At 40.8% G+C, this 27437-nt stretch overlaps 2 protein-coding genes across 4 annotated transcripts in view; one reads left to right on the forward strand and one right to left on the reverse strand.

Moving 5' to 3' along the window:
- abcf1 (ATP-binding cassette, sub-family F (GCN20), member 1) overlaps positions 1-22104 on the forward strand; it is a 46575-nt gene extending 24471 nt beyond the window's left edge. The window contains exons 15-26 of the mRNA XM_035182883.1: positions 2523-2671; positions 2762-2845; positions 6334-6458; positions 7851-7963; positions 13254-13428; positions 13901-13975; positions 14988-15058; positions 17974-18006; positions 20347-20515; positions 20595-20659; positions 20733-20805; positions 21718-22104. Coding sequence (XP_035038774.1) covers positions 2523-2671; positions 2762-2845; positions 6334-6458; positions 7851-7963; positions 13254-13428; positions 13901-13975; positions 14988-15058; positions 17974-18006; positions 20347-20515; positions 20595-20659; positions 20733-20805; positions 21718-21884 — 1299 coding nt within the window. The 3' untranslated portion in view covers positions 21885-22104. The remainder of the gene's footprint in view (positions 1-2522; positions 2672-2761; positions 2846-6333; positions 6459-7850; positions 7964-13253; positions 13429-13900; positions 13976-14987; positions 15059-17973; positions 18007-20346; positions 20516-20594; positions 20660-20732; positions 20806-21717) is intronic.
- mrps18b (mitochondrial ribosomal protein S18B) lies at positions 22101-27429 on the reverse strand. 3 transcript variants are annotated; one of them, XM_035182888.2, is made up of 8 exons: positions 27350-27429; positions 26841-26973; positions 26249-26399; positions 25806-25903; positions 25644-25712; positions 23252-23318; positions 23100-23159; positions 22101-22387 (listed from the first exon to the last, which is right to left on the reverse strand). In XM_035182888.2, the coding sequence occupies exons 1-8, from the start codon at positions 27352-27354 to the stop codon at positions 22230-22232; spliced, it is 741 nt and encodes a 246-aa protein (XP_035038779.1). In that variant the 5' UTR covers positions 27355-27429; the 3' UTR covers positions 22101-22229. The 3 variants fall into 3 exon arrangements, with proteins under 3 accessions (XP_035038779.1, XP_035038778.1, XP_035038780.1); XM_035182887.2 differs by having other exon boundaries at positions 22101-22426; positions 27350-27427; XM_035182889.2 differs by having other exon boundaries at positions 22101-22426; positions 26841-27035; positions 27350-27417.
- Between the last annotated feature and the right edge of the window lie 8 nt (positions 27430-27437).

Genomic DNA, 27437 nt, shown 5'->3' on the forward strand with positions numbered 1-27437 from the left:
ATTACATCAATGCATCACGTGTCGATGGTACAGGCAGGACACTAGTTGTCAGCTTTGTGCTGTTGATAACATTGGACACTGCGCGAATGAGTAAGATGTTATTTCTTGATCATATGCCTCTGGAGGCTATAATCTCCAGAGGCATGTTCTTACGCCTGGTCATCCTATACAGTGCATCCGGAAAGTTTTCAGACCCTTTCAAGTTTTCCACATTTTGTTATGTTTCAAACTCATCTTATAATGGATTCAATTCACTTTTTTTCCTCACAAATCTACACACAATACTCCACAATGACAAAGCAAAAACTGTTTTTTGGAGTGTTTTTGTAAATTTATTAAAAATAGAAGAGTGAAATATCACATTTACATATGTATTCAGACCCTTTGTTTTGACACTTGCAACTGAACTCTGGTGCATCCTGCTTCTATCAATGGTCCTTGAGATGCTTCTACATTTTGATTGGAGTCCTCCTATGCCTAATTTAATCCATTGGACATAATTGGGAAAGGCACACACCTGTCTATATAAGGTCTCACAGTCATGGAATACAGTATGTCAGAGTGAAAGCCAAGCCATGAAGCCAAGAGAATTGTCTGTAGACCTGCAAAACAGAATTGTGTCAGGACACAGATCTGGGGAAGGATACAAGAACAGCTCTGCAGCATTGAAAGTGCCCTAGAGTACTGTAGCCTCCATCATTCTCAAATGGAAGAGATTTGGAACCACCAACAGTCTTCCTAGATCTTGCCGCCCAGCCAAACTGAGCAATTGGGGATGAAGGGCCTTGGTCAGACGGGTAACCAAGAACCCAATGCTCACTATGAAGAAGATCCAGAGTTCCTTTGTGCAGATGGGAGAACCTTACAGAAGGACAACCATCAGTGCAGCCCTCCATCAATCAGGCCTTTTATGGGAGAGTGACCAGACGTAAGCCATTCCTTACTAAAAGGCACATGGCAGCCCCCTGGGAGTTTGCCAAAAAGCATCTAAATGACTCTTAAGACCACAAGAAGCAAAATCCTCTGGTCTGATGAAACAAAAATTGCACTGAGCATCGCTTCATTAATACCATACCTACAGTCAAACATGGTGGTGGCAGCATCATGCTGAGGGGATGCTTTCCTGGAACAGGGACTGGGAGACTTGTCAGGATAGAGGGAAAGATGGATGCTGAAAAATATAGAGCTATCCTGAGTGAAAACCTTTTCCAGAGTGCGCTGGGGCGAAGGTTTACATTTCAACAAGACAACGACCCGCAGCATACCGCCAAGAAAACACAGGAGTGTCTTCAGGAAAACTCGGTGAAAGTCCTTGTGTGGCCCAGCCAGAGTTCAGACCTGAACCCAATAGAGCATCTCTGGAGAGACCTGAAAATGGCTGTGCACTGACGCTCCCCATCCAACCTGGTTGATCTTGAAAAAACTTGGTTTTGCTTTGTCATTGTGGAGTATTGTGTGTAGATTTATGAGGAAAAAAGTGAATTGAATACATTTTAAGATGAGTCTGAAACATAACGAAATGTTGAAAACTTGAAAGGTTCTGAAAACCTTCTGGATGCACTGTATGTGCCTACCAAGTTTTGTGAATGTAGGTGACACATGCTGCCAGGGACTCTTCATTTAAAATTTTCAAGGTGGTGCTTTCAACCATTTTTCTATGCTCAATGCCCTGCCATTTGATTTTATAGAGCCCGGTTTGGTTTGCCCTGTAGCTTTGAATCCTTTCCGGTGAAATAGAGTGGTGCTTGCTAGCCTGATGTATTTTTGAATGCCTGGCATAAGTGCTTTTAGTCACATTTAAAGAGAAGCATGTTCTTATGTTCACTGTATTCCAATCAAGACTTGCATACATCTTTGATGGGAAAGCAGCTGAGATTACTGACCAGGAGAGCATTCCGGGGCTAGGGGGCAAGCAGCCAGGCTAACCTACTTGTGGGCCAATGAGTCTGATGAACTGAGCTCAGTGGGCTTGGTTAATGGAGGGAGGGACGGGTGCTCTTCCTAAACTCTTTTAAAAGAACAGATTGAAGATTTTTTTTGCTAATCTATTGTTGTTGCGATGACGCTACATCGGATGAAAAGTTAACTAGCCGGCTGAAAGTAGACCACAGTGTCTGCCTGCAAGAACCATAGCAACCAATTATATTCTGGCGGCTTCGTACAGCTTGTTTCAATGTTAAAAAACATAGAACAAGTCAATAAATCAAGTTCATGATTATTTATTTTCTTACGCATATATTTTTGTGGTACAAAGTTTACTTTGATCAAAGTTGGCTGTGTGGTTTGTAAGCAATGTGGGCAGGCTGGTGGCATCCTGGTCTATGTCTGGTTTACTGACTGACATCGTTCATTACTGCACTATACTAGCTATAATTGCCCATGTTTCCTGTCCAATTAAAGATTATTAGTGACATTTCAGGGGAACTCACTTTAAATTTGACTTCCAAAAATATGATAATCTGGATTAACCTGATTACTCTGTGTGTAATCATGTAAATGCTTCTGTTTCTCCTCCTCATCAGGTCTATGAAGAGCTGAGGGTGATTGGAGCTGCAGCAGCTGAGGCCAAAGCCAGAAGGATTCTGGCTGGTCTGTCCTTTACCCCTGAGATGCAAAACAGACCCACCAAGAGGTTCTCTGGAGGTTGGAGAATGAGAGTCTCCCTTGCCAGGTACACCATGACAAACTTCATGGATGGAACAGAACCAATGTTAACCTGTCAGACGATGTTTCACTCACTCTTATCCTTCTGTACCCACAGAGCTCTGTTCATGGAACCCACACTGCTGATGCTGGATGAACCCACAAACCACCTGGACCTGAACGCTGTCATTTGGCTCAATAAGTATAAAGCATTTAATTTTAATGCATTTCCCTGAATCATTTTATTATAGTTTTTATTTAGAATTAAAAATGGGATGGACTATTTGAGTTAATACATTTTGGTGTATGGATGAGGGAATCTGTGAAGATTCTCACTCATTCAATCATGGTATCATCAGAAGTTGTACAAGTGTACATAGGCAACTGGACTTGCTTGTGATTTTTGAAGACATTTCACCCCCCATCCAAGGTCTTCAATTCTAACTGACTAATGGGAGGTTTCAGGTATTTACCTCCGACTCTCAGCCTGTGTTTCAAACATATCAAAACCTTTGATATTTAATTTGAGTTCTCAACAATCTGTGACATAATTTCTTTATATTTGAACAAATTATTGGATTTGTGGACAAATGATTATGGAAGAAGTAGAGAGGTGGACTTTGTAATTGACCATTGGTGAATAAATTCCTTGGGTGCTGTGCTGCATTGACCTCATAAGCCGTTTTCATGTCCTGCGGAGGATTGGGTCCGGACTTTCTCCGCAGTTTGCCTTTCACACATGCACAACGAAGCGGGAGGTTCTCTGCTTAGACGGATTCACAACAACAACAAATCCTCTGGAGGATTAGAGCTAGGGGTGGTGTAGCAGGATTTAAAATATTAATTCCGCTGCAGAGATCACGTGATTTTATTTACAGCACATCGACATTGTTTTGGAAGTTTTCTGGAAGCTGGGGAAAGGAGAACTCAGGCAGCAGCTGGTGTCTTATGCAGAAGATTTTAATGTAGCATAATGATGCATCAAGACCAGAAGGTGGAACAATATACAAACGCTAACAGAGTAACATCAGCAGTTGTCTGAAGATGTCTCCCACATCATCTGCATTTATATATCTTCCTCCACTTGCATCACCCATTCTAACAGAACATCCATGAATGGCTAGAATTGCTGTCACTCTCTGTTAAATGTAGGTGTTCGCATCCTATTGGATAGTTAAGCCGAAAGTATGTAATCCTAAATCACGCTGTCCTTACATCTTGACACTGGTGAAATATGCAAAAGCATAGAAGTTGGTCCCTTTAATAAGCCGTTATTAAAAAGGTGGATGAACTGTAGTCACCCATATACGAGACTATATGTAGACTAGGAGACTAGAACAACTGAAATCAAATCATATAGACCAGTAAATCAGCAATTTATTATTATTTATTTGTACTGGTGTGGGGTAAACGGTGATTGAATATAATTAAGTACCTAATTTACTCAATAACTGTATACAAATTTGAGGGGCTACCTTACTTGAGTGTTGCAATTTTATGTTACTTTACTACTCCATTAGATATCAGAGGCAAATATTGTACTTTTTTACTGCACTATTATTCTCTATCTAGCTTTAGTTTACAAATTAAGATTCTTTGCATACAAACCATCAAATAATAAATCAACAGGACGCACACAGCCCTCTGTTGCCCTAGGTTACAGCCTCTCGCATCGTAAGAACAGCTGATCTGTGGTTGGCTGTTTAAAAAGGAAAAGTCCACTGTACGTCCATCCCGTTTTGATGAACCGTTCATACAACATGGAGGGACCCACAGAAACACGGTCAGTTTGCAACAAAGACTAGACTTTGAGAGGGTGCAAGCAGCAAGCGCTGTACGCTAAGGATATAGGTCATATAATATAATAATATAAGGTCATATATTATATAAATTACATCAATATAAAGCGCCATCAACCCCCCACTCGCTCGCAGTGAATCCAGCGGGGGGGATCTCCTGCTGTGTTCTCATATCACTTCTGCAGACCTTCTGCAGACTTTAAACTAGGGGGGCCAGGCAAAGAGTCCACAGAAACTCTACAGGCTCTGACTCGGACATTTGATTTCACACATACACCTCCTCCGTGAACTGCAGAGGATCTCTGGAATTCAGTGCATTTCTGAAAGCATCTATAGTGTAGGTTCTCCAGCTAACATGTAGAAAAGTGATGTTCGACATTTTCTCAAGAACCGTTTATCCCAAAAACTTAAGCAGCGCACTTCAGTAGGTCCTCAGCAATACAACTGAGTTGTTTTTGAGCAAATTGAAATCCAGACAGAGATCCTTCCATTTTGATATGCATGATGATGAGAGGAAGAGTACATTCTCTTTGATAGCTGTCACATTGATACACAAAATAAATGAAAACACACTAACATTTTACATAAAAAAATGTAGCTGACTATTTAGGACAAAATAAGATAATGACATTTTATATAGAAACAGGTTAAGCTAAACTTGGACAGGATAAAACAGCCATCAGGTAAAACATTTAAACTAGCCTTATGTGATAAAGAAAAAACTATTACTACAGCTGAATTAGCTGCAATCTGCTTTACACACAGCACAGCTGGCACACTGGTTATACGGTAGATTGACCCTGTGTATCTATTTTTTACTTCCAGTAATGACCTCTTTGTCCCTACTTTTCAGACATTCCCTTTAGAGTTGGGTTAGCCTTTAAATTTGGTCATTTGGCTGCAATGTTGGTAAAGATGTTGTTCAGGACTGCAACTCACTATTATTTTGATAAACGATTAATCTGTTGACAATTTTGCTTCTCAATTGGATAAAAAGACAAAAGCTACATTTTCTCCAACATGTTTTCTCTTCAGGCTCATACCACAGTGATGTTGTGCTACTATTCAGTGTGAAATCAGCTTTACACAGTTTGCAGCAAACGTCTCTGAAGGCATTAATGTAAAGTGTTGTTATACTTTTGCAGACTTCTACTGCATTGTTAGCAACATTTATCTCTGGCATTTTTCAAACGTTGACTCTAGAGCAGGGGCCTTCAACGTTTTTCAGGCCAAGGACCCCCAAACTGATGGAGAGATGGAGCAGGGACCCCCTACTATATATATTGTATAAAATTGTGTTTTATATTAAACTGGGCCTAGTTCCATGTATACACCCTGTTATTGTGCATTCAATACTAAGCTATTTAAATAATACACAGGTTCATATATTCATGTTTTTATTTTAAACATGTGCAAGGTACAGGGTGGCCGTGCCACTGCCATTTATAAACATACATCTTGCATACAACACTGAGCTATTAAAATAATTCACCGATTCATGTTAATGTGTATTTAAAGACATTTAAATTTGTGGGGGAAAAATTGGTTGAAAAAAAAAAATATATATATATATATAAAAAACTGTCTAATCAACCAAAGATTTTGCGACCCCCCTGCAGTACCTCCGCTCTAGAGAGTAGACGATGTTGTCAAGTGAGCTAAACAAGGCACAGGATTTGCTGGTGTACTGCTCCCACCTCAGGAGATGCTGCTGCAGTGTGTGCCGTGTTGTGCATCAACAGACCCGACTAATCCATTACTAAAAGAGTTGCCAACTATTTTTATAATCAATTAAATTGATTAGTTGTTGCAGCCATAATGTCGTTCTATTATATTTCAAGAAAACATATGTGTTGGTCATTTATTAAGTGTGTTCTCCTTGTCACTTCAGCTACCTTCAAGGCTGGAAGAAGACTCTTCTCATAGTTTCCCACGATCAGAGTTTCCTTGATGATGTGTGTACGGATATCATCCACTTAGACAACGAGAAACTCTACTATTACAGAGGGAATTACTGTAAGTATCCCATTTATTTCAAGATCTTTCAGTTAACATGATCCTGAAAATACAGTACTGTGCAAAAGTTTTAGGTACTAAAAGTATAGTCAGGATTCTTTCAAACATTATCCCATGAATATTTTGAATATTTGTTGTGACCCTCTTTTGCCTTAAAACCGTCTCAGTTCTCCTCAGTACACCTGCACACAGTGTTTCAGGAACATGGAAGGAAGGTTGTTCAGATCACCTTGGAGAACTTCTGTAGATTTATAGTTGGCTGCCTCAGTGTCTTTTTCTCCATGCAATCCCAGACGGGTGATGTTCTGTTACCACTTTTCCACCAAAGTGAACCGAGTGCTAGCGCTGGTGCTAGTGCTGAATGAAAGCATGGCTATACGTGTAATTGTTTCACCTTACTTGAAAAACATGAGTGAAAAATCAAACACTATATTTAAGGGAATGGGTGGATCTGACACGCTGTGTACGGATGCCGCCAGTTGACCTGCTTACAATAATACAAATATACAAAATTAGACCAGAAATCCTGTACTTTATCCCACCAACAAATGAACAAAAATGTATATTAACAATTGACAAAGATGTCTTGCTAATATCTAATATAATATCTAATATAGCTTGTATTGAAGAAAATTTAATAATCACATGTCCCACCTGGAAGGCATAATGCAAACAAAGGTCGGGAGGCAACCACAACACATCAACCTAAACAATACAAACTAAATTAACCCCCCCCCCCCAAACCCCAATGCCCTTAGTCTAAAAACTTATATAGTCAGTTTAACTCAGTCCCATAATGTAAAAGTCCCAAGACAAAAGTTTTATGCAGGTGTGGTTGCCGAGAGAGTATTCCAATCTCACCACCACCGACCACCCAGAGGAAGAGTCACAGTCATTCCTGAAAGTTCTCCAAGGTTATAATCTAGTTCTGGAAATAATCCCTCATTGTGCTTTCATCAGGATCTGCTGCTTGACTAAGGTCACTGGCCCATCAACTGCATGCGCGCTCCTTGAGGGGCATCCCTTTCCCCTTTAATTGTCGAAGAGGAAAAAAAACATAATAAAATAAAGATGGAAGGCCATTACCATATCATATATAATCAGGCCTCCGACAATCAATGTAGGCCTACAGAATATATTAGGTGTGGACGCTCTAGCCATTATCGGTATTGCACACTCATAAGTCTCTTTCTTTCCATGTGGTTTGTCAGTTTTTTGCGCTGTGTCATTTCTGTGGCACTCTTACAGCTGAAATAGGCTGAATTATTACTGTGTTTAAATACAAAGAATTGATACGTTACAGCAGCCTAGTGTTTCAAGTTTGTTTGATAGTTGGCTGAAAAAGGATCTTGGAAATACTGCTTTACATGAATGATTTTGCTTTTCCTTCAGTGACCTTCAAGAAGATGTATGTGCAGAAGCAGAAAGAACTACAGAAGCTGTACGACAAGCAGGAGAAGAAACTGAAAGAGCTGAAGGCCGGTGGAAAGTCCACAAAACAGGCTGTAAGTAAGAAGTGAAATATATATGTATGCAAGTATATATATGTATATATTATGGCTGTCAAACGATACAAATTTTAATCAGATTAATCACAGGGTAGTTGTGATTAATCACGATTAATCACCATTTCTAAATGCCCGGAAAATCCCCATTTTCTCTATATATTGTTGTGGGAACGGAAAGATAAATGATAGAAGGCGGTCCAAACGATAGTTAAGATTGAAAATAAAATCAAACTAAAACATACCACACCATTATTAAATTTGTCTGTCTCTTTGCTATGTCTCTGATCAAACATAGGATGATGTTATTAAGAACATGTTTATGACATAGCCTTTGCTCTTATTTTTTTTTTTTTGCAAATGTAGGATTGTTGAATAGAATTTTCTTTTTTAAATCAAACAAACAACCGAACTTTTACACAATTAAATGTGAAATCTGAATCTGAGCCCATCTTTAGAAGCAGTGTTTAGCCAGTTCACACTTCGAGATCGAGTTCCAAGTTCAGTTCATGCAGATGAAAATTAACTAGTTCACGTTCATAGTTAATTTTCTATTGGGATGATTTAGGTGACAAACGTACGGTCATGTGTTTGGTGATGAATCAATGATGTCGGATCATGTCTGCGTGTCGCCCCGCTCATTTTAACACTAAGTCCTGACTGTGAGTGTCACGTCTCGTGTTGTACTGAGCACAACATGTTGACGAGTCATTTCCATGATGTTTAAATGCAGCCTCATAAACTCTGGAGTGAATCAAACAAACACTAAGTTACTTCATGTACTGATCAGGTCCTGATAACTAGTGATGAGTGTTTATTAGTTCAAGTGAGAGCAGAGTGGAGGAGGACACAGAAACTCCAGCTCAGTACAAACCAACTGCAGCTTCTGCTCTGATCATGACGCAGCGGCGCTGATCACTGAGCAGCTGTGACCAGAGAAACTCTGTATTTCACTGTTCTTCTACAAAGTCACTGACCGGCTGCTTCACGTGAAGAAGCTCTGATCTCACTGCATGTGTCACTCTGAGTGAGTGAGTGGGGCGGGTATGGGTACATGGGGCGGGTCATTCTGCGCATGCGTTAAAAAAAATTAACACGTTAATTCCACAAATTAATCATCCCGCGTTAACGTGTTAATTTTGACAGCCCTAGTCGTGTGTATATATACAGCTCTGGAATAAATTAAGAGACCACTCCAAATTTTTCTTAAATCAGCATCTCTACGTGTATGGCAGCCATTCCATTCCAGTGTCTGTTGAATTCCAATACAGGCAGACCTGATTCTACTTAATGAGGTACTGATTAGGTGATCACCTGAACCAAATCTTATTCAATGAAGAAAAGTATAATAACCAGTGCTGTGGTCATCACTATCCTCTTGCAATAGGACCAGCTGGATGGCAGAAACAGTGCTAGTAGTACCTCAAAAGTAATTGGAATAAAAAAATTTGACCATGCCAAAAGAGTTAAAAAGAAAAGTTTTGAATGAGGAAAAGAAGGGTTCAATTCTGGTTTTACTGGCAGAAGGATATAGTGAGCGTCAGGTTGCTTCCATCCTTAAAATTTCAAAGACGGCGGTTCATAAGAACAAGGTCAAGCAGCAGACATTAGGGACAACAAAGCTACAGACCGGCAGAGGACAAAAACGACTCCACTCACCGGGATGACCGCCAACTCATTTGAATGTCACTCAACAACCGTAGGATGACATCAAGTGACCTCCAAAAAGAATGGCAAACGGCAGCTGGGGGGAAGTGCATGGCGAGGACGGCTAGAAACAGGCTCCTAGGGGCAGGGCTGAAGTCGTGCAAAGCTAGAAAAAAGCCCTTCATCAATGAGAAGCGAAGAAGAGCCAGGCTGAGGTTTGCAAAAGACCATAAGGATTGGGCCATAGAGGACTGGAGTAAGGTCATCTTCTCTGATGAGTCCAGTTTTCAGCTTTGCCCAACACCTGGTCGTCTAATGGTTAGATGGAGACCTGGAGAGGCCTACAAGCCATAGTGTCTCGCACCTACTGTGAAATTTGGAGGAGGATCGGTGATGATCTGGGGGTGCTTCAGCAAGGCTGGAATTGGGCGGATTTGTCTTTGTGAAGGACGCATGAATCAAGCCAAGTACAAAGTTGTCCTGGAAGAAAACTTGCTTCCTTCTGCTCTGACAATGTTCCCCAACTCTGAGGAGTGGTTGTTGTCCAGCAGCAGGATGTATATATATGTATATATATATATGTATATATATATATGTATGTATATGTATATATGTTAGTGGTGCACCGATGTATCGGCCGTATATCGGTAGCAGCCGATATTCGCCTCGTTTACTGCCATCGGCGTATCGGTAATAAACTTGACTTTCACCGATAACATTGGCCGATGTTCATTGGTATGTTTTCTGCAGCCTGCCAATCTGGCATCCAGATTATGGTACACTGACGTTGGGTTTACACCGGGCGCTGAAGCGCAGCGCCAAGGACAGCCAGGCGCCTCCCATCCACCCCCGTTAAACCTTTGTGCGGTTAACATGGGCTGTGATGCGCCGCGCCAGCGCCAGCGCCCTTCACCGATGGTTTCGGCGTGCGAGCGAGCGTATCGCGCCAGGAAACAGACTGAAGATGATTTTAACCCAGAAATGAAGCTGCACTCAGATATTGGCAGGAACATCACCAGCGTTTTCCAGCACTGGCGCAAATCGCCCGCAAATACCTGTGTGCCCCATGCACAAGCGTGGACAGTGAGCGGCTCTTCAGCACTGAGGCTCACATTTTGTATGAGAAGAGAAATAGACTGGCCCCTGACAAGGCAGAGATGCTCGTCTTTGTAAAGAAAAACATGCATCTTACTAGGAAGTAGAGGCCCACTATAAGGGAAGGCTTTTTTTTGTGTCTATTTAGTTTTGTTAAAGACTGAGGCCCATGTTCAACTCCGCCAGCCTACTGCAATGGATACACAAGAAGGTGTATTGTGTATGAAAAATACAAGAGGTGAAACTGTGAAAGATAGCCCTATTTGACTTTGTATTTATTTTATTTTTCATACTTATTTAATTTTATGTTGCTTTTCTAGTCACTTTTAAATTATTTATTTTAATTTGTTTAACAAAATATTTTTATTGGGCTGTTATTTAATTTAACAAATATAATATTTGTATTGGTCTACTCTGTTACTGTAAGTACAGAAAGTAACATTTTTGTCATTGAGTAGGTAGTTGTATGGCAGGCAGTTTTCATCGAAAAATATTTTTATTTTATTTGTTGTAATCAGAGCCTCCTATTGTGTTGTGTTGCACAGCAGGCTAGTAGTAGCACTGCATTTTGACTTGAATTTGTATGGCATTCCCTAAGGGTTTATGCTAGTGTTTTGTAAGGCTGCATTGCAAGCATCTGTTTACAGTTGAGATGATGTCTTGAGTAGGCCTGGTGATACTGTTAAATATTTGGCTGAATAGGTGTCTATGTCCATCCATGGCATCTAAAGTTACACTTGTCACTTTTTCTGTTTTTCATATTATTCAAGTAATAAACAGGTATCGGTATCGGCTAGATTGTTGTTTTAAATATCGGTATCGGTCCAGAATTTCCGTGTGTGTGTGTGTGTGTGTGTGTGTGTGTGTGTGTGTGTGTGTGTGTGTGTGTGTGTGTGTGTGTGTGTGTGTGTGTGTGTGTGAGAGAAGACCGGTTTGAGCCTACAACCAACGGAGTGAGGACATTTTGGCCGGTCCTCACTTTCTGACCCTCTTTAATGGACTGGTTAAGACTTGGTTTTAGGGTTAAAATTAGGTGTGAGAGAGAGAGATTTTATTAGAAGTGTCGATCATTATGTGATGATCAGTGTTGATATTGTGGCAAGAAAGAAAGAAAGAAAGAAAGAAAAAAAAACATTTCTACAGAGAGGGACATCAGGTTCACCTGCATGGAGTGAAAGAAATGCATTGCGTGTAAAAACAAAGGACTTATGTCATGACGAGAATATGCTAGGGGGAATTGCAAAAAACTGCAGTTTTTGGTGACTGATGAAATGAAACTGGAACTGTTTGGACACATGGACTAGCGGTATGTCTGGCATGAGAAGGATACCATCCCCACGGGGGGTCATTGATGATGTGGGGATGTTTTACTGCTGAATGAAGTGGCAATCTTATCGGTGAAACTGGCATCATGGATTCCCAGAAATACCTGGGGCCTCATTTATAAAACAGTGCACGGTTGATCTGCTTGTCGGGTGGGTAGGGTCGTAAAGATTTACATTTCTGATGAATAGTGGATGGGTTTTGGTGGGTGAAATAGGCATAATACATCATTAATGTGTAAAATTCGCTAAAACGTAAATGAGGTCCCCTGCCACCCAGGGTCTCCCAACACAACCAGACAACAGAGATTCACTGCTCATTATCCATTATTAATATAAACTCAAAATAAATGAACATAAATTGCCTGGCACATAATCTTTTCCAGATGTCATAGCTCAGCTCAGTCTCTTCTCTTCACATGTAACAGTCCTCAGTCTTTGTATCTGTGTCTCTCCTATGTGGCAGCTAACTGTTGCCTATATAACCAGGGAAGTAATCAGCCAATAGCTATCAGCTGTGCTAATTACCCCCCTGGTACAGCTGGAGGTGCTCCCTGAGCCACCTCCACGCCCACAACTACAAAGAAAGAGAATCTTGTGCATTCCTGCAAGGAGCGCTGCAAGGAGCAATCATTCAATGCAGCCGGGTGCATCACTGAGGCCAGATGGATACTAATTTTTTGTGCAGTTTGAAATTACTAGTCAATGAAAACATAGGGACCTATTTTTTGCGCCAAGGCAGTTAAATGTCCAGTGCGCAGGGAGCGTGTCTGTGCGCATCTAGCAAAATGGTGCTCAGTGTGAACCTGCTTCCATCTGTGAAGAGAACGGGAAGAGAACTAGAGAAAAATCAGTCCGGAAGGATAAGGGGAGAGCAATTGTCTGTGGCCACCACATGCAAAACCATTCCCTTTTTGGGGCCTATGCTGTGACAATTAAGTGTTCCCTTAATTTTTTGCAGCAGTGGATATATAGTTTGGGATCAATAATGTTTGCCTGCACACACACACACACACACACACACACACACACAGTTTTTACAAATGTGTTGCTTCATTATCACATCAACTACTCTTTCATAGTTAACATTTTGGGGACAACATTACCCGCCAAACTTAAGCAGAGCTATAGATTCAACATCTTGCCATTCCCAATTGACACAAGTGCCTTATCCATCTATTCGGTCTCGCAGCTGGTTTAAGTTTTCTTTAAAATGTTCCCCTCAGGAGAAGCAGACTAAGGAGGCCCTGACCAGAAAGCAGCAGAGAGGCAAGAAGAAAGGAGGTCAGGAGGAGGAAAGCCAGGATGCCACGGAGCTGCTGAAGAGGCCTAAAGAATACACTGTCAAGTTTACTTTCCCCAACCCACCTCCACTTTCACCACCCATACTGGGACTACATAGTAAGTACATTTAAACACTGCTGGTACAGCTTACTGCTCAGGGCACCTGTCACTTTTAGTTTTTTAGATGTTACAGGAGGTGAGAAGTGACAAGTGAGGATTGATAACATAAAACCTTTCAGTCATGTTTAGGACAACAGTCTCAGGAATGAAAAGCCATAAGATACCATAGTAAATGTTGCTTGTTTAATATATTATTAAACTATAGTATATATACCGGGGGGGATGTGGCTGAGGGGTAGAGTGGTCGTCCTCCAACTAAAAGGTCGGCAGCACGAATCCCAGCCCATGCAAAAGTGTCCTTGGGCAAGATGCTGAACCCCTAATGGCCCCTCATAGATGTTGAATGCACTAATTGGAAGTCGCTTTCGATAAAAGCATCAGCTAAATGACATGTAATGTAATATATTCATATTTTCACATTGTCTTAAACACTATGAAAACATTTTGACTCCATTGTTTTTCTATCCAGGTGTTGACTTTGGATATGATGGTCAGAAGTCTTTATTCAAAAACGTGGACTTTGGAATTGACATGGACTCCAGGAGTAAGATTGCTGCCTCTTTGCCTGTGTACTTGTGTCAGTGGATGATGGGAGGTGAATCAGTACCTCGGGGTGGTGGCTGTTAGCTGATAACTCTCTAGAGCAGGGGTCTTCAACGTTTTTCAGGCCAAGGACCCCTTGGCCTGCTTTATATTAAACTGGGCCTAGTGCCATGTATAAACATAGCTACCCTGTTATTGTGCATTCAATACTAAGCTATTCAAATAATACACAGGTTCATATATTCATGTTTTTATTAGTGTGTCGCTGAATGTGTAAATGGTAAATGGTTTTGTATTTATATAGCGCTTTTCTAGTCTTGATGACCACTCAAAGTTCTTTACAGTACAGTTTTACATTCACCCATTCACACACATTCATACAGTGCATCTATAAGCAGCACTTTGTTGTTATGTATGCATTGCTGACTGAAAGAGAACGTCTTCTGCCTCCATTTATCCGTTCACTACAATATGTTGGATTCATGTTAATGTGACATAAAGACATTTAAATTTGTGGGAACAAAATTGGTTGGGAAAAAAAATTTAAAATTAAAAAATATCAATTGTCTAATCAACCCAAAATTCCGCGCCCCCCTGTTGAAGACCTCTGCTCTATAGTTTAAAAGGCAGCTAAGAGAGCTGCCATGAGAGGCTGAGGAGCCTGGACCTGAAAAGGTTGTGCGGGCAATTTATTGTTTTGTTTGAATTTATGTTTGCTCCTGTTAGCTAAATAAAGTCACTGGCTGTCGTTAGGATACCCCGGTAGCAACTTTGCGTGCCACAAATATATTTCTTCTTATTTCTCTAATTTTGCCATGTAAACAGAACTAAACATGGAGGTGTACAAGGAGGTTACTATATTGTTAATGATGAGATCATGGCCCAAAAAGCAGCAGTACCACCCTTGTCGATCATGTTGAGTTTTGGTCAGTCTGCAGCTGACCTTCTCATCTCAAAGAAGTGTGCCCACTGTTTATTTATACTCTGACATTACTTTCTTCTTTCTTCTGTAGTTTGTATAGTTGGACCCAATGGTGTTGGGAAGAGTACCCTGCTGCTGCTTCTCACTGGGAAACTAAATCCTGTAAGTGAGGAGATGTTTAAAGCTTTAAATGTTTTTAAATACCCACCGGCAAAGGTAAGTGAACCCTTTGGAATGATCTGCATTTATGTGCAGTGCATTCAAAAAGTATTCAGACCCCTTTACTTCATCATTTTGTTTTGTTGCAGCCTTGTAGTTAAATTGTTTGAATACATGTTGTCCCTCATCAATCTATACCGAATACCCATAAAGCGAAAAAACAAAAATTACTAAACAAAAAAACCAAATATTAAATTGACACAAGCATTCAGACTGTTTACCCTCAGTTTTGAAGAAACAATGGTCCAAATGCTCCTGAACGTTGTGCGGGTCTGAGTCACAGTTACTGGATGAACTTTGAGTTTGTTGCTGCCCATGGAGGTTATTAAATTCCGGGGTTCACTTTTTCCTCCAGCACCGTGAATGCCTAATGGCTGTGTTCCATAAAGACAGGAAAGATGTGGTTTTTATTTTATTAGTGTTACTAGCTTCAGCACATTGTATCTGTACTTGTGACAGGGCTGGGCGATATGGCCTAAAACAAATATCGCAATATTTTTAGTCTATATCGCGATACACAGTATATATATCAATATCTTGAAATCTCTTCCAAATCACTGTACAAATGTTAAATTTGGAAAAGTCCACAGGAAGTAGCTAAGCTAGTGGACATTAGAATTTCCGACGGCCCCTGAATGCACCTCGTCGGATGATATCAGAGGACATTTATGCTTAAAACATGGTGTAAATTACCTTGTTTCGAGTCGAATATAAATGTCGGGGCATGCCTTCTGATCATTGAGCAGCTGTGGATCATAGAGGAAAATCTGTGTTTTCACTGTTTGTTTCTACTGTTCTTCAACAAAGTTAGTGACCGGCTGCCTCACGTGAACGAGCCTCTCAGCTCACAGTGGGCCTCATTTACTAACAGTGCGTTAGAACAGATCTGTGCTTAAACCGTGCATACGAACGTTTGACACACGAATCTGGGATTCATCAATATTTTCTTACCTAAATTTGTAAACACACCCTTTTAACTAAATGCATAGTTTATTAAAATTCCATTTATTTAAATAAAAATAGATTGACAGCAATAATTTAATTTACTAATGCATTGACCAAATGTATGAAATTGACGCCCTTTTATCCTCATCTCTATAAAAACCTGCTGAATTTATGTTTCTGTATAAACGGGGCGTCACTTCTTCTGCAACAATAAAGTTAAAACGCCGCGATACGTCACACTTAAAATTCTGGCCAGGTCCGCTTCAGTTAAGGTCCACAACTCCTTGGCATTCTTCCGCACCTCAGTGGAGAGTAATGCTGTGCAAATTGCGGGCTGCTGCTCTAAGAAGCGCTCCAACATATCACAGGCGCTGTTCCATCTCGTAGCTACATCTCTCATGAGCTTGTGCTCGGGGAGATTAAGTAGCTTCTGCTTTTCATTCAGGGCATGGCTTGCAATTGTGCTTTTCCTAAAAAAAAAAGCCACGATGCTGCGAATTCTTCCCAGTAGACGGGAAACTGGGCGTCTTGAGTGTACGTTGAGCGGCCAAATTCAGACTGTGCGCGAAGCATTTCACGTGCACTAACTTCGCCAGTTTTTCACTGTTTCCTTCCATGTTTGTTTTGAATTGAGATGTGTGCTGTTTTTGCCTCTGCTGCCACCTATTGGTTTTATTGTGCACTGCACCATAGGTGATGTTTCGTTTTCAAAACTGCCATAACAGCATTTGATGCCGTATCGACACACTCCGACAGAGACACTGACACAGCCCGGACCTTTAATGTGCGTCTGATCCTGAAGCAGTGGTGGCTATAATTATTCTGCGGAGTCCACATCCACGTTGCGATGCATCTAAGGGAAATGTCCACAGCTCTAGTGCTCAGCTCTGTGCAGGACACAGCATTCATCGCTTCAGTTATTGCAGCCCAGGCTTAATTTTTCTTAAACATCGTCACTCCGGAGGACAGAAAAGTGTGTCTTCCACCTCCGACGCCTTTAATTTCTGCTTTTGTGAAATTGTTCCGTTTTTTACCTTTTGGGGCCGTCTATCACAACTTCAACTGTTCAGCACACCCAATGACAAACCGATGTCCTTATATGAAGAAATGGAGACGTGGCAGTATGCTAATTGCAGAGAGCGGATACGCGCCTGTCAATTTAGAATGATTCTGATTCATAATCATACGCATGGTGGTGAGAACAAAATCGGCTGGTGCACTGTGTCATGAATCCTGCGGCGACTTTCGCGCACGCACTTATTTTCTGCAGAGAGTAAGAACATTTTTGCGCTCATGTTAGTGAATGAGGCCCAGTGAGTGAGTAGGGGCAGAGACCCGGGTGGGGTGGGGGGTTGTGTGTGTGTATAAACTCCAACTCTCTTCGAGCAAACGCACAATTGTCCACTCTCGCTGGAGTGAATGCCGCTCAGGTTCACGTTCATCATTTGTAAATTGATTTGTTCGGTTCAGCGTTCACAAAGAATATGAACAAACTCTAAACTCTCGTTCACTCGCAGGGACTCTTCACTTTCTCTCTCCATGCTCTCTGAGTCTCCTCCTTCTCCTCCTGATACAAAAATATGCATGCACGCAGGAGAGTTTACTGGAATGGCGGGGGAGTCAGCTGTCTGCTGTGAGAGGGGCATGAGAAGAGAGAAGCAAAACTGAAAGACTATTTTATGCTGACGGCTTAAAACATTCATGTGACAATTTATACTCGATGGTATTGTATACATCGCACATGGTACCAGCCGCGATACATCAAGTATATTCGATATATCGCCTACGCCTAACTTGTGACTTCGACAAAGATCTTGTCACATTTTAGGACCAGTTAATCAGGAAAACCAGGTTATTCCAAAGGTTCACTGAATAGAATGCTTAATGTCACTAATTGATGTTTCTTTTCTTAGACTAAAGGTGAGATGAGAAAGAATCATCGTTTGGTGAGTAACTTACTTTTGATGTTTGAATCTTAAAATAACTAACTTCAAACTGCAACCATAAACTAAATGCTCACTGTCTCTGAATTGCGCTTCTGCTGCTAAGACCAGCCTTGTTTATGTACAGTTTGTCTATGGTCAGTGGTCTGTATTTATAAAGCGCTTTTCTCATCTTGATGACCACTCTTAAGTGCTGCAGTTTTACATTCACCAACCCACACACACATTCATACAGTGCATTTATTTTTGCATCACTTTCTCTATGAGAAGGGGCAATTTGGGGTTCAGTATCTTGCCCAAGGACACTTAGGCATGCAGAATAGCTAAGACTGGGATCAAACCGCCTTCTGGTTAAGGACGACCGCTCTAACCCCTGAGCCACAGTATAGAAGTTCAGATAAAATGCATAGTGGGATTCAAAATCTAAGAGCATTTCCAATTAGGAGTAGTAGGGCTGCAACAACTAAATGTTTTAATCGATTATAAGAATAGCTGGCAACTAATTTAGTAGTCAGTAGTCGGGTCTGTTATAATGCACTGTGCACACTGTGGCAGCGTCTCCTGAGATGGGGGCAGTAAACCAGCCAATCCTGTGCCTTGTTTTCCTCACGTGACGACACCATCTCCTCTCTGGAGTCAACGTTTGAAAAATGCTGGAGACAAACACCGCTCATGATACAGCGGAGATAAGTTGTCAAAAGTGTGGGAATACTTTACATTTAAGCCTTCCAAGAAGACCGTTAACTACAAACTGTGTAAAGCTGATGTCATATGGAACACCAGTCAATGGCATCATCCCCGAACTGCCTACACACTCTTGCCACATGAGGCCGGGCATTATCCTGCACCAGGGGGAACCCAGGGCCTACTGCAGCAACATAAGGTCTAACAATCGCTCTGACGATTTCATCCCGGTACCGAACAGCAGTCAGGGTACTGTTGGCACGGAGGTCTCTGCGACCCTCCAAGCCTCACCAGACCATCACTGACCCACCGCCAAACCAGTCATGCTGGATGATGTTACAGGCAGCATAACGTTCACAATGGCGTCTCCAGACTCTTTCAAGCCTGTCACATGTTCTCGGTGTGAACCTGCTCCCATCTGTGAAGAGAATGGGTCGCCAGTGGCGGACCTGCCAATTCCGGTGTTCTCTGGCGAACGCTAATCGAGCCGCACGATGCTGGGGTGTGAGCACAGGTCCCACTAGAGGACGTCGGGCCCCCATGCCACCCTCATGGAGTCTGTTTCTGACAGTTTGGTCAGAAACTGACATGCACACCAGTAGCCTGCTGGAGGTAATTTTGTAGGGCTCTCTCAGATACCGATCCTGCTGCTGGGTTAATGCCCTTCTACTCCCCTGTCCAGCTCTCCTTGTGTATCGGCCGGTCTCCTGGTATCTCCTCCATGTTCTTGGGACAGTGCTGGGAGACATAGCAAACCTTGCGACCACACGTATGGATGTGGCATCCTGGAGGAGCTGGACTACCTGTATAACCTGTAGTGGCAAGGACACTAGCAGAACACAAAACTAGAGAAGAATCAGTCAGGAAGGATAAGGAGAGAGCAATTGTCTGTGGCCACCACATGTAAAACCACTCCTTCAATCTTGCTTTTGCCTGTCAATTGCACCTGTTTTTACTTTCATTTGCACCAAAGCAGGTGAAATTGATTCACAATCACCTTTGCTTTCTAAATGGAAAGATTAATATCCCTGAAGTTTAACTGACTTGGTGTTATACTGTAACGATTAAGTGTTAATTATTTTTAACAGTGTATTATATCATATTATAATATTAAATTCCAGCTCAAGATATCTTTAATTCGCCTCAATATGAGATACATTGAATTAAGTTGTCAGCAACTTGTCAGAATGGTGTTGTAGATATAATGAACTTGCAATATAAATAGTCAGAATTATATTGTAGATATCTGAAACTGTAATTATCCTCATAATTACGTTGCAGATATGTCTAATTCATAAAAAAACTTCTGCAAAAAACTGCAGGAGAGGTTAAAATGTAGCATTTGTCATTTTATCGGATTAATAATCGATTAATCGATTATCAAAATAATCGTTAGTTGCAGCCCTAATTAGGAGTGTTGAAAACTAGTGAGCCGGGAACTTATTGACAGAGTTGCCAACTCCTTTCAACAGAAAACAGTCTTATCTGCAAAAGTTTGCTGAGCAGAATAAAAGTCCCAAAGCAGATATCTAAACTCTGTACATGAGGTCTTTGCATGAAATATCACATTTTACACATCACATACATTTTCTATTTGAAGTGGTGCAGGGTAATTTACATGAAGAAAAGTTGTAACATGGATGTTTTGTGTGCCTATAGAAAGTGGGCTTCTTCAACCAGCAGTATGCTGATCAATTGAACATGGAGGAAGCAGCTACAGAGTACCTGATGAGGAATTTCAACCTTCCCTATCAGGATAGCAGAAAGTGCCTGGGACGTTTTGGCATGGAGAGCCATGCCCACACCATTCAGATCTCCAAACTCTCCGGTACCAGAATGATCTGTCCTGTTTACTTTCAACTGTCGAGACAGACATTTTCTAACACTGTCTGGATTTATCTCAACAGGTGGTCAGAAAGCTAGAGTAGTATTTGCTGAACTGGCATGTCGTCAGCCTGATGTACTGATTTTGGTAAGAGCCACTGAGCCTTTTATCTATAGTGTACACAAAAAATGATATATCTAACTGTCTTTTTCTCTCATAGGATGAACCCACCAACAATTTAGACATCGAGTCAATTGATGCCTTATCAGAGGCCATCAATGAATACAAAGGAGGTAAGAGGAGTGTTTCTGTAATTATGCTCATTGTGCATTTTATACACAAGGTGTCCATCAGAGATAAAATAATTTAAAATTCATGAGCTTAAAAAGAAACTCCAAACCCCAGAGTTTCGGTGCTAAGGCACAGATGTTTTTCATTTGGTTGGTCTTGAAAATTCAAAGTTTGAAAAGAAAAAGTGTGGAGTTAGAAAAAGGTGAGCTTTCTATACCTGTGCAGCCATGTAATCTCTGCTGCCTACAATATATTGCACCTCAACCTCCACAGCTGTCAGTGGTAGAGTTGCAATGTGGGTAAAGTTAGGCGACAGGAAGAAGAATGTATAGACTAAAAAAACAGTCTCTGGATGTGTAAATCTGAAGTCCGACCACTTCTTATTTCAGGAACTGTCATCTCTGTCAAGTCACTCTTACTCACTGCATTAACTGCAGCAGCAACACCTCACCACTCTGTGAATTGTATTTTATTGGGGATATCACTGCTGTGGCAACACCTTCACCTCACTCACAAGCTCACCCACAGAAACTCAGTGATCATCAGGGTCATTTAACATTCAAGTGATTTGTATTGACCATTTATGGTTGATGGTGTAGAGGGCAGGTTATGAGGCAGATCCACATACTCAAGTTTCTAGGTAGACTGATTTATAAAGGAAACTGCCTTGGGGGAACATTGTGCATTTGTAAATCGTAAGTGACTCCTATGCAGTTTTATAAATGAGGCCCCAGGTTATGTTGGTCTGTGTTATATAGATCAGGCTCTAGGTTATATGTCTGACTGACAATTGGTGATTCCTGGAAAGAAACACACTTTTGAACTAAGACTACATTCAAATGATCTGTGTCCACATCTTCAAAACACATGGTAATCTTCACTACTGAACTAACACATTGTTCCTTTGTGTCCAGCTGTGATCATTGTGAGTCACGATGCCCGGCTCATCACAGAGTCCAAGTGTCAAATGTGGGTGGTGGAGGACAGTACAATCAACCAGATCGATGGAGACTTTGATGATTACAAGCGGGAGGTGTTGGAGTCCCTGGGAGAGACCATGGTCAACAAGGTCAATGTATGATCGAACACACTGCTGTCCCTCCACCTGGATCAGCTGGCTTGTCTCTCAAAGCAGCACTGACAGTAAAAATTGATTTGTTGGGGTGTTTATAGGTATTCCCTTCTGAACTGTAACATCTTCCAACAGGCTGGAGTGTTCATCTAACATTAATTTTCCAAAATATATAGAGAAAAATGTCTTTGAGATCTACTAAAGTTAACAATAAAACAAATACAGTTTTCATTATGTGTTTTATTTTTTATGCTCATACTGTGGGACATGAAACAGGGTGGAAATGCACATGGTCCACAAGACTTCAACATAGCACATCAAAGGAAACTTAAGTGATAATTAAAGTGGTCTCTGTCACTTTAAATAAGCCTTGTATGCCTTCTTGACTTTAGCCACTTCTTTCCCCTCAGGTATTATTTCACTGTACCATTTATACCAGGTGTCGCCAGAGGTTAAGGACGGGTGAGGTGGTGTGGACCCCACAGCATCATGAGAACTGTTGAAGTCTTCTCCTGTAAATTTCACATATGGAATCTGAAAGCGTAGTAAGCCTGAGAAAGGACACAACACGTTGTTGATGACTAATTACTGTTATTACCAAAAACATACCACACATTCAACAAATTGCTTTTCCTAAAGAAGCAGCGTGACTACTAATGGTGCACTGAAGTGCCACATGAGCCAGTACTCTGAGATGGGTATTAGTTTTTCTACTCTAAATATGTCAAGAATGAAATCAGGAACATCCTAAATGCTTTTGGGGTATAATCCAAACAGATGTTCAGTTATGTACTTTCCCATGATTTATGAAAATACTAGATTAAAGGTAATGGGCTGGCATTCATAAATCATATTTTTGGGGTTCTTTACAAAAAAAAAAATACCAGTGGGGATCTGCAAGTGCTACTTGATGCCAAATCTTCCTGTTACATCAGTGGCTGATTTTAACACTTTGACACTGAAACAGTTATTTAACCTGCAGTGAGGCTTTAAGTCAAAAACCAATCTAGATTTATAAAAATAAAAGTTGTACTTTTCTGCTTCCATTAGATGGTATGGCAACTATGTCATATTGACCGAAACTAACTTGCCACATTTTTGTATCTTATGAAGTAATATGTACATATATTAGTGTTGAAAAGGATATAAATGGAAGGGGCTGAGCTTATAGTCAGGGACTCTGATTTCAAAGGGTTAGGGTTAAGTCTTGACTGCGTTACCTACCAAGATCTTGTGCTGTGCTGATGGCCTCATTTAGCTTCTTCTGCTGTTTCATACACAAACCTGCAGACAGTAGAACTATCAGCACAAGCCACATTGTTATATTACTGGACAAGCTTCATGCATCAATACTTGTCCTCACTCAGATTACTTACCGGTTTGAGTGGAATCATACACGATTCCAGTATGGGGACTAATGAACTGCTGCAATAATTTCACATTCTACAAAAGAATGTAAATTTGTTAGCATACATACAGAATTAATCTGATCAGTTAATTACAAGACAGCAAATTATTATCTGCCAATATTTTAATTACATCAAATATTAATCATGAACTCATAACATTTACATTATTCAAGATTAGTGTTCTTATCAAGCCACATATAGGAGCACTGCAGGAGTGAAAGGCAACTATTGAGCTAAACCATACAACAGTGGTGTAAGACATGTTCAGATTGAGTCAAAGCACCAATAAAACAAACTTAACATTATTCGATTTTTAATGAGTCGTGTACTTTTAACAAAATTAATTTTGGTTGCATCTGACCAAAGATGATGCTTCCAATATTCATTAGACCTTTTTATGCTTCTGCACTAGCGGCAGCCAGGGGCCAGAGGCATTGGGTTTTCCGTGCTGATGTACATACATGTACATTTCATTCTTGTGAACGTTATATCTCAAGAACAGCTTCAAATTTGGTACAAACAGTAACTTGTCTTGAAAGATGTTCTAATCATTTAGATTTGGGTAGTCAAAGTGGCCTCATAAAACGTGTTTTTGGCTTCTTAATCATATCTCAAGTCTGCCTTAAGGGAATTTCTTTAAAATTTGACACAAGGACTCAAAGATTAACTGACACGTTTTCAGTGGCTAAAGGTCAGTGACCTTATGAGTCTGGAAAAAAAGCACTGGTTGGCGGAGGCATGCAACTGCAGGGCGGTAATTCTAGTTCTGTGTTTTCTTCAGGATTTTGGGGGTTTTCTGTCCGTACTTGGTGACTTCATGTGATAATTTTCAACACTAATCAGTCCATGAAACAACAGTTTTCTTAGATATTCCTTGTATCAAGCCAGAAACTCTTACCCATCTGTTTTTTAATGCAAGGTTGTGTTAAAATTGTAGAATGCGTAATTTGTCAAGGAAAACATCTGTTATCAGTAGTATGGGCCTTCTCAGCTGACATCCTCTGACCTCTACAGTTTTGTTAATTGGGGCCACCACCATGATATTAAAACTAGTCACCACAATTAGATTTTGAATTTTTTCATCTGTTTATTTCTATTTTATTGTAGAGCTGAACACAGCACAGTGATTTGAAACAGTCTGACAACGCTAAAATTTGTATCTGCATCACATGTTCTTAATAGTTTGATCGTCATCAGACAAAAAACTAAAATACTCCATCATACCCCTTCTTGAGTGTGACAGACTCTAGTTTCTCTTTTTAAACAATGAACCAAAATCAGAGGCACAAATGTGATTAACAAAAAAAAAAGACTTGCAGAGATTAACTAACAAAAATCGGCACTACTCCTGAGCATTTTGCAAAGAATTATCTATAATTATGTCTAGAATTGTGGGGCTTTTTGCAGTAAAAAAAAAGTAGTTTGTTTGCGGTTTAGTAAGAATTAAGATGCTTTCAGACATGCACTAAACTCCGGAGATTCTTCGCAGTTTCTCCAGAGGTGGTTTATGTGTGAACGCAAATGTTACAGGGAGAGCCTCCTGAATTTCTACGGACATTCTCCACCTGGCCCCCTAGTATAAAGTCTGCAGAAGTCGATGTGATAACAAAGGATCAGGTGAGTCCTGAACCATCCCTTAGTAATGCTGCTATAGGTCTAGACTGCTGGGGGAATTCCCATCATGCACTGAGCACTTCTCCCCTTCTTTCTGTCTCTCTACCCCCACATTTATTTTACTACATGTCACTAACTTTGTGTTTTTTCCCTCCCATAGTCTCTCTCTCTCTCTTTGCAGGTATCTCTGACTCCAGAACTGCAGGATTCAGACAATTATTATTATTACTATTATACAAATTGTTACTGCTCTCATTAATAAAATCTTTACATCCATAATTATCACTCATTGTTTTCATTATAACAACTAGCTGAAACCTGATGCTATTCCTGGTCTCATTCTTCTCTCCCCTCTTTTCCAACCACCTCTTCCCCATTTTTCTCTGCTCACCCCAACCGCTCAAGGCAGATGGTGGCCCACATCGAGTCTGGTTCTGCAGTTTTTTTTCTCTCCGCAGTCACCAAATTGCTTGCTCATTGTGGGAACTGTTGGGTTTCTCTAAAAATGTTAAAGGTCTTAACCTTATATGTAAAGTGCCTTGAAATAATGTATATTATGATTAGGCGCTATACAAATAAAATTGAACTGAACTGTATTGTGCATGTGTGAAAATATCCAGACTCTTGATGTTGGTGACAAGAGACTGAAAAGTAATGCATGATAGGGGACTAGAGTGTACTATAACCCTAAAGTTTATGTTTTGTGTGCTGTGAGACAATCACAGGGACTGAGATGCTAACTAACCTGATGGTGAATAACAGTGTTTGGATCCCGACAAATTGGACAGGGGTTGCCACATATCTTGTCTCCTCTCTATAGAAAAAGAGTTAATGTTATTGTAAATTACCGATGATATATCTGTATCTAATGTAAGGTATCTCTGGTGGATTCAAATAGAAACTTTACAATGCAGGTCTTGCGTGTCTTCTGTGGGGGAATGCCTCCTTTGTGGTTCCTCCTGTAGCCTTCCCACACTGGACTGGCTCCATACCTCTCAATGTACTCTGTCAGGGTAAATAGATAGATTGTAAAAACACACATATATATACACACACATATATACACACACACATATATACATATATAGTGTTTTCCCTGTCTTATCCATTACTCAATGTGCTTTAAATGCAATTTAAGCAATTCAGCAATTTACAGCAAAGTTTTTGCCATTCACACACATTCATAAAGTGCATCTATGTGCATAGATAAGAAGGGGCAATGTTGGGGTTCAGTATCTTGACCAAGAACACTTGGGCAGGCTGGAGGAGCCAGGGATCAACCATTGACATTCTGGTTAGTGGACGACCACAGCCGCCCGTTAAAACGTGTGAGGGTTTAAGATAAGACACCTTCACTCTCCAGATAATCCCAGGGTCTGTCATTGTAGCGGGATAGAGCCTCAGCAGCCTGGGTAGAGTCCTCATTCTGGGGTGATGCCGCTTTGCAGAAAAAATGACTGTGAGGTAAGTATGGCGAGGGGACCAGTCTACGCGGGAGCCTCTGTAGAATAAACAGAATGCAAAAGAATCACTTCAACATCCCTGTGACAGTCTCAGAACTATATCCACCACATTCACGTATAATGCCCATGTATATATTTATGAATTGCGGTCCGATACAATTTGCCTGCTTTTCGGGCCCCGTCACTATTGTGACACTATTGATATTTACTGCCACATGCTGTTTGAGAATGTACGGACTCTAACAGCGCCTTATTAACTCATGTATTCTATCGAGCGTGTAGTCGCGCCGATAACTTATCAAACTTATATATCAAACAAAGTTATAACCATTCTGACACTCTTGGTTAAACAGCTCCAGCCTACAAAAAACATGTACCGACCCGGCTCTCTTGTGGCTTCAATATATTAAGCACTTCTTGCTAAGGGGTAACAAGGAAACTAAACGGGCGGTGGGCAACAGCACAATTTAATGTCATACCTGAATCTGTCGTAGTGGATGAAAAATCGAAGGCGACAGACTGCACAAATCCTTCGCGATGCGTTGGATGGCGGTAGCCATTTTGCTGTCGTGAGGTTGTAGGGTGAAGGTAATAGGTCGAGTGACGCTGTAGCTAAGTCCAGCGTCACATTACATATAAGTTTAATCAACAGCAATCTTCACATTGCGTGTAAACTGAAACATAATAGAGTAAAAATAAAAACTACACGAACTTCGTTTTCATTTAAATCCACCATGATTGTACATGATTATTGCAATACAACATTATCTCGGACTGGAGCATGTGATCACCCCATAACAGAGACCATGCGCCATTTTGAGGAACTTTAAAAAAATCTAAATTCAGACGTAAAAAATGAGAACAATACACGTATATCACTTAAATGAGTTAGTATACATTAGTATCTCGCCATAAATAACACAAGTTGGAGTGTTAATTGCGATTCCATTCAGAAATTCAGAATGATAGTTTTCAAAATACGACATACGCCATTTTGCCCTTTGAATATGCACCGAAGGTCAGCTTTCCTCCATTTTGTTTGTTACAACAGAGAAAAAACGCTGTCCGTGACGTAA

The sequence above is a fragment of the Hippoglossus stenolepis genome, chromosome 17, assembly GCF_022539355.2.
Source record: "Hippoglossus stenolepis isolate QCI-W04-F060 chromosome 17, HSTE1.2, whole genome shotgun sequence".
Lineage (NCBI taxonomy): Eukaryota > Metazoa > Chordata > Actinopteri > Pleuronectiformes > Pleuronectidae > Hippoglossus > Hippoglossus stenolepis.

Coding starts and splice junctions, on each gene's coding strand:
- mrps18b (XM_035182887.2), bottom strand. Junction 23,319..25,643: donor ACACTGTTATTCACCATCAG/GTTAGTTAGCAT, acceptor ATTCTTTTGTAG/AATGTGAAATTATTGCAGCA. Junction 23,160..23,251: donor GTATGATTCCACTCAAACCG/GTAAGTAATCTG, acceptor TACTGTCTGCAG/GTTTGTGTATGAAACAGCAG.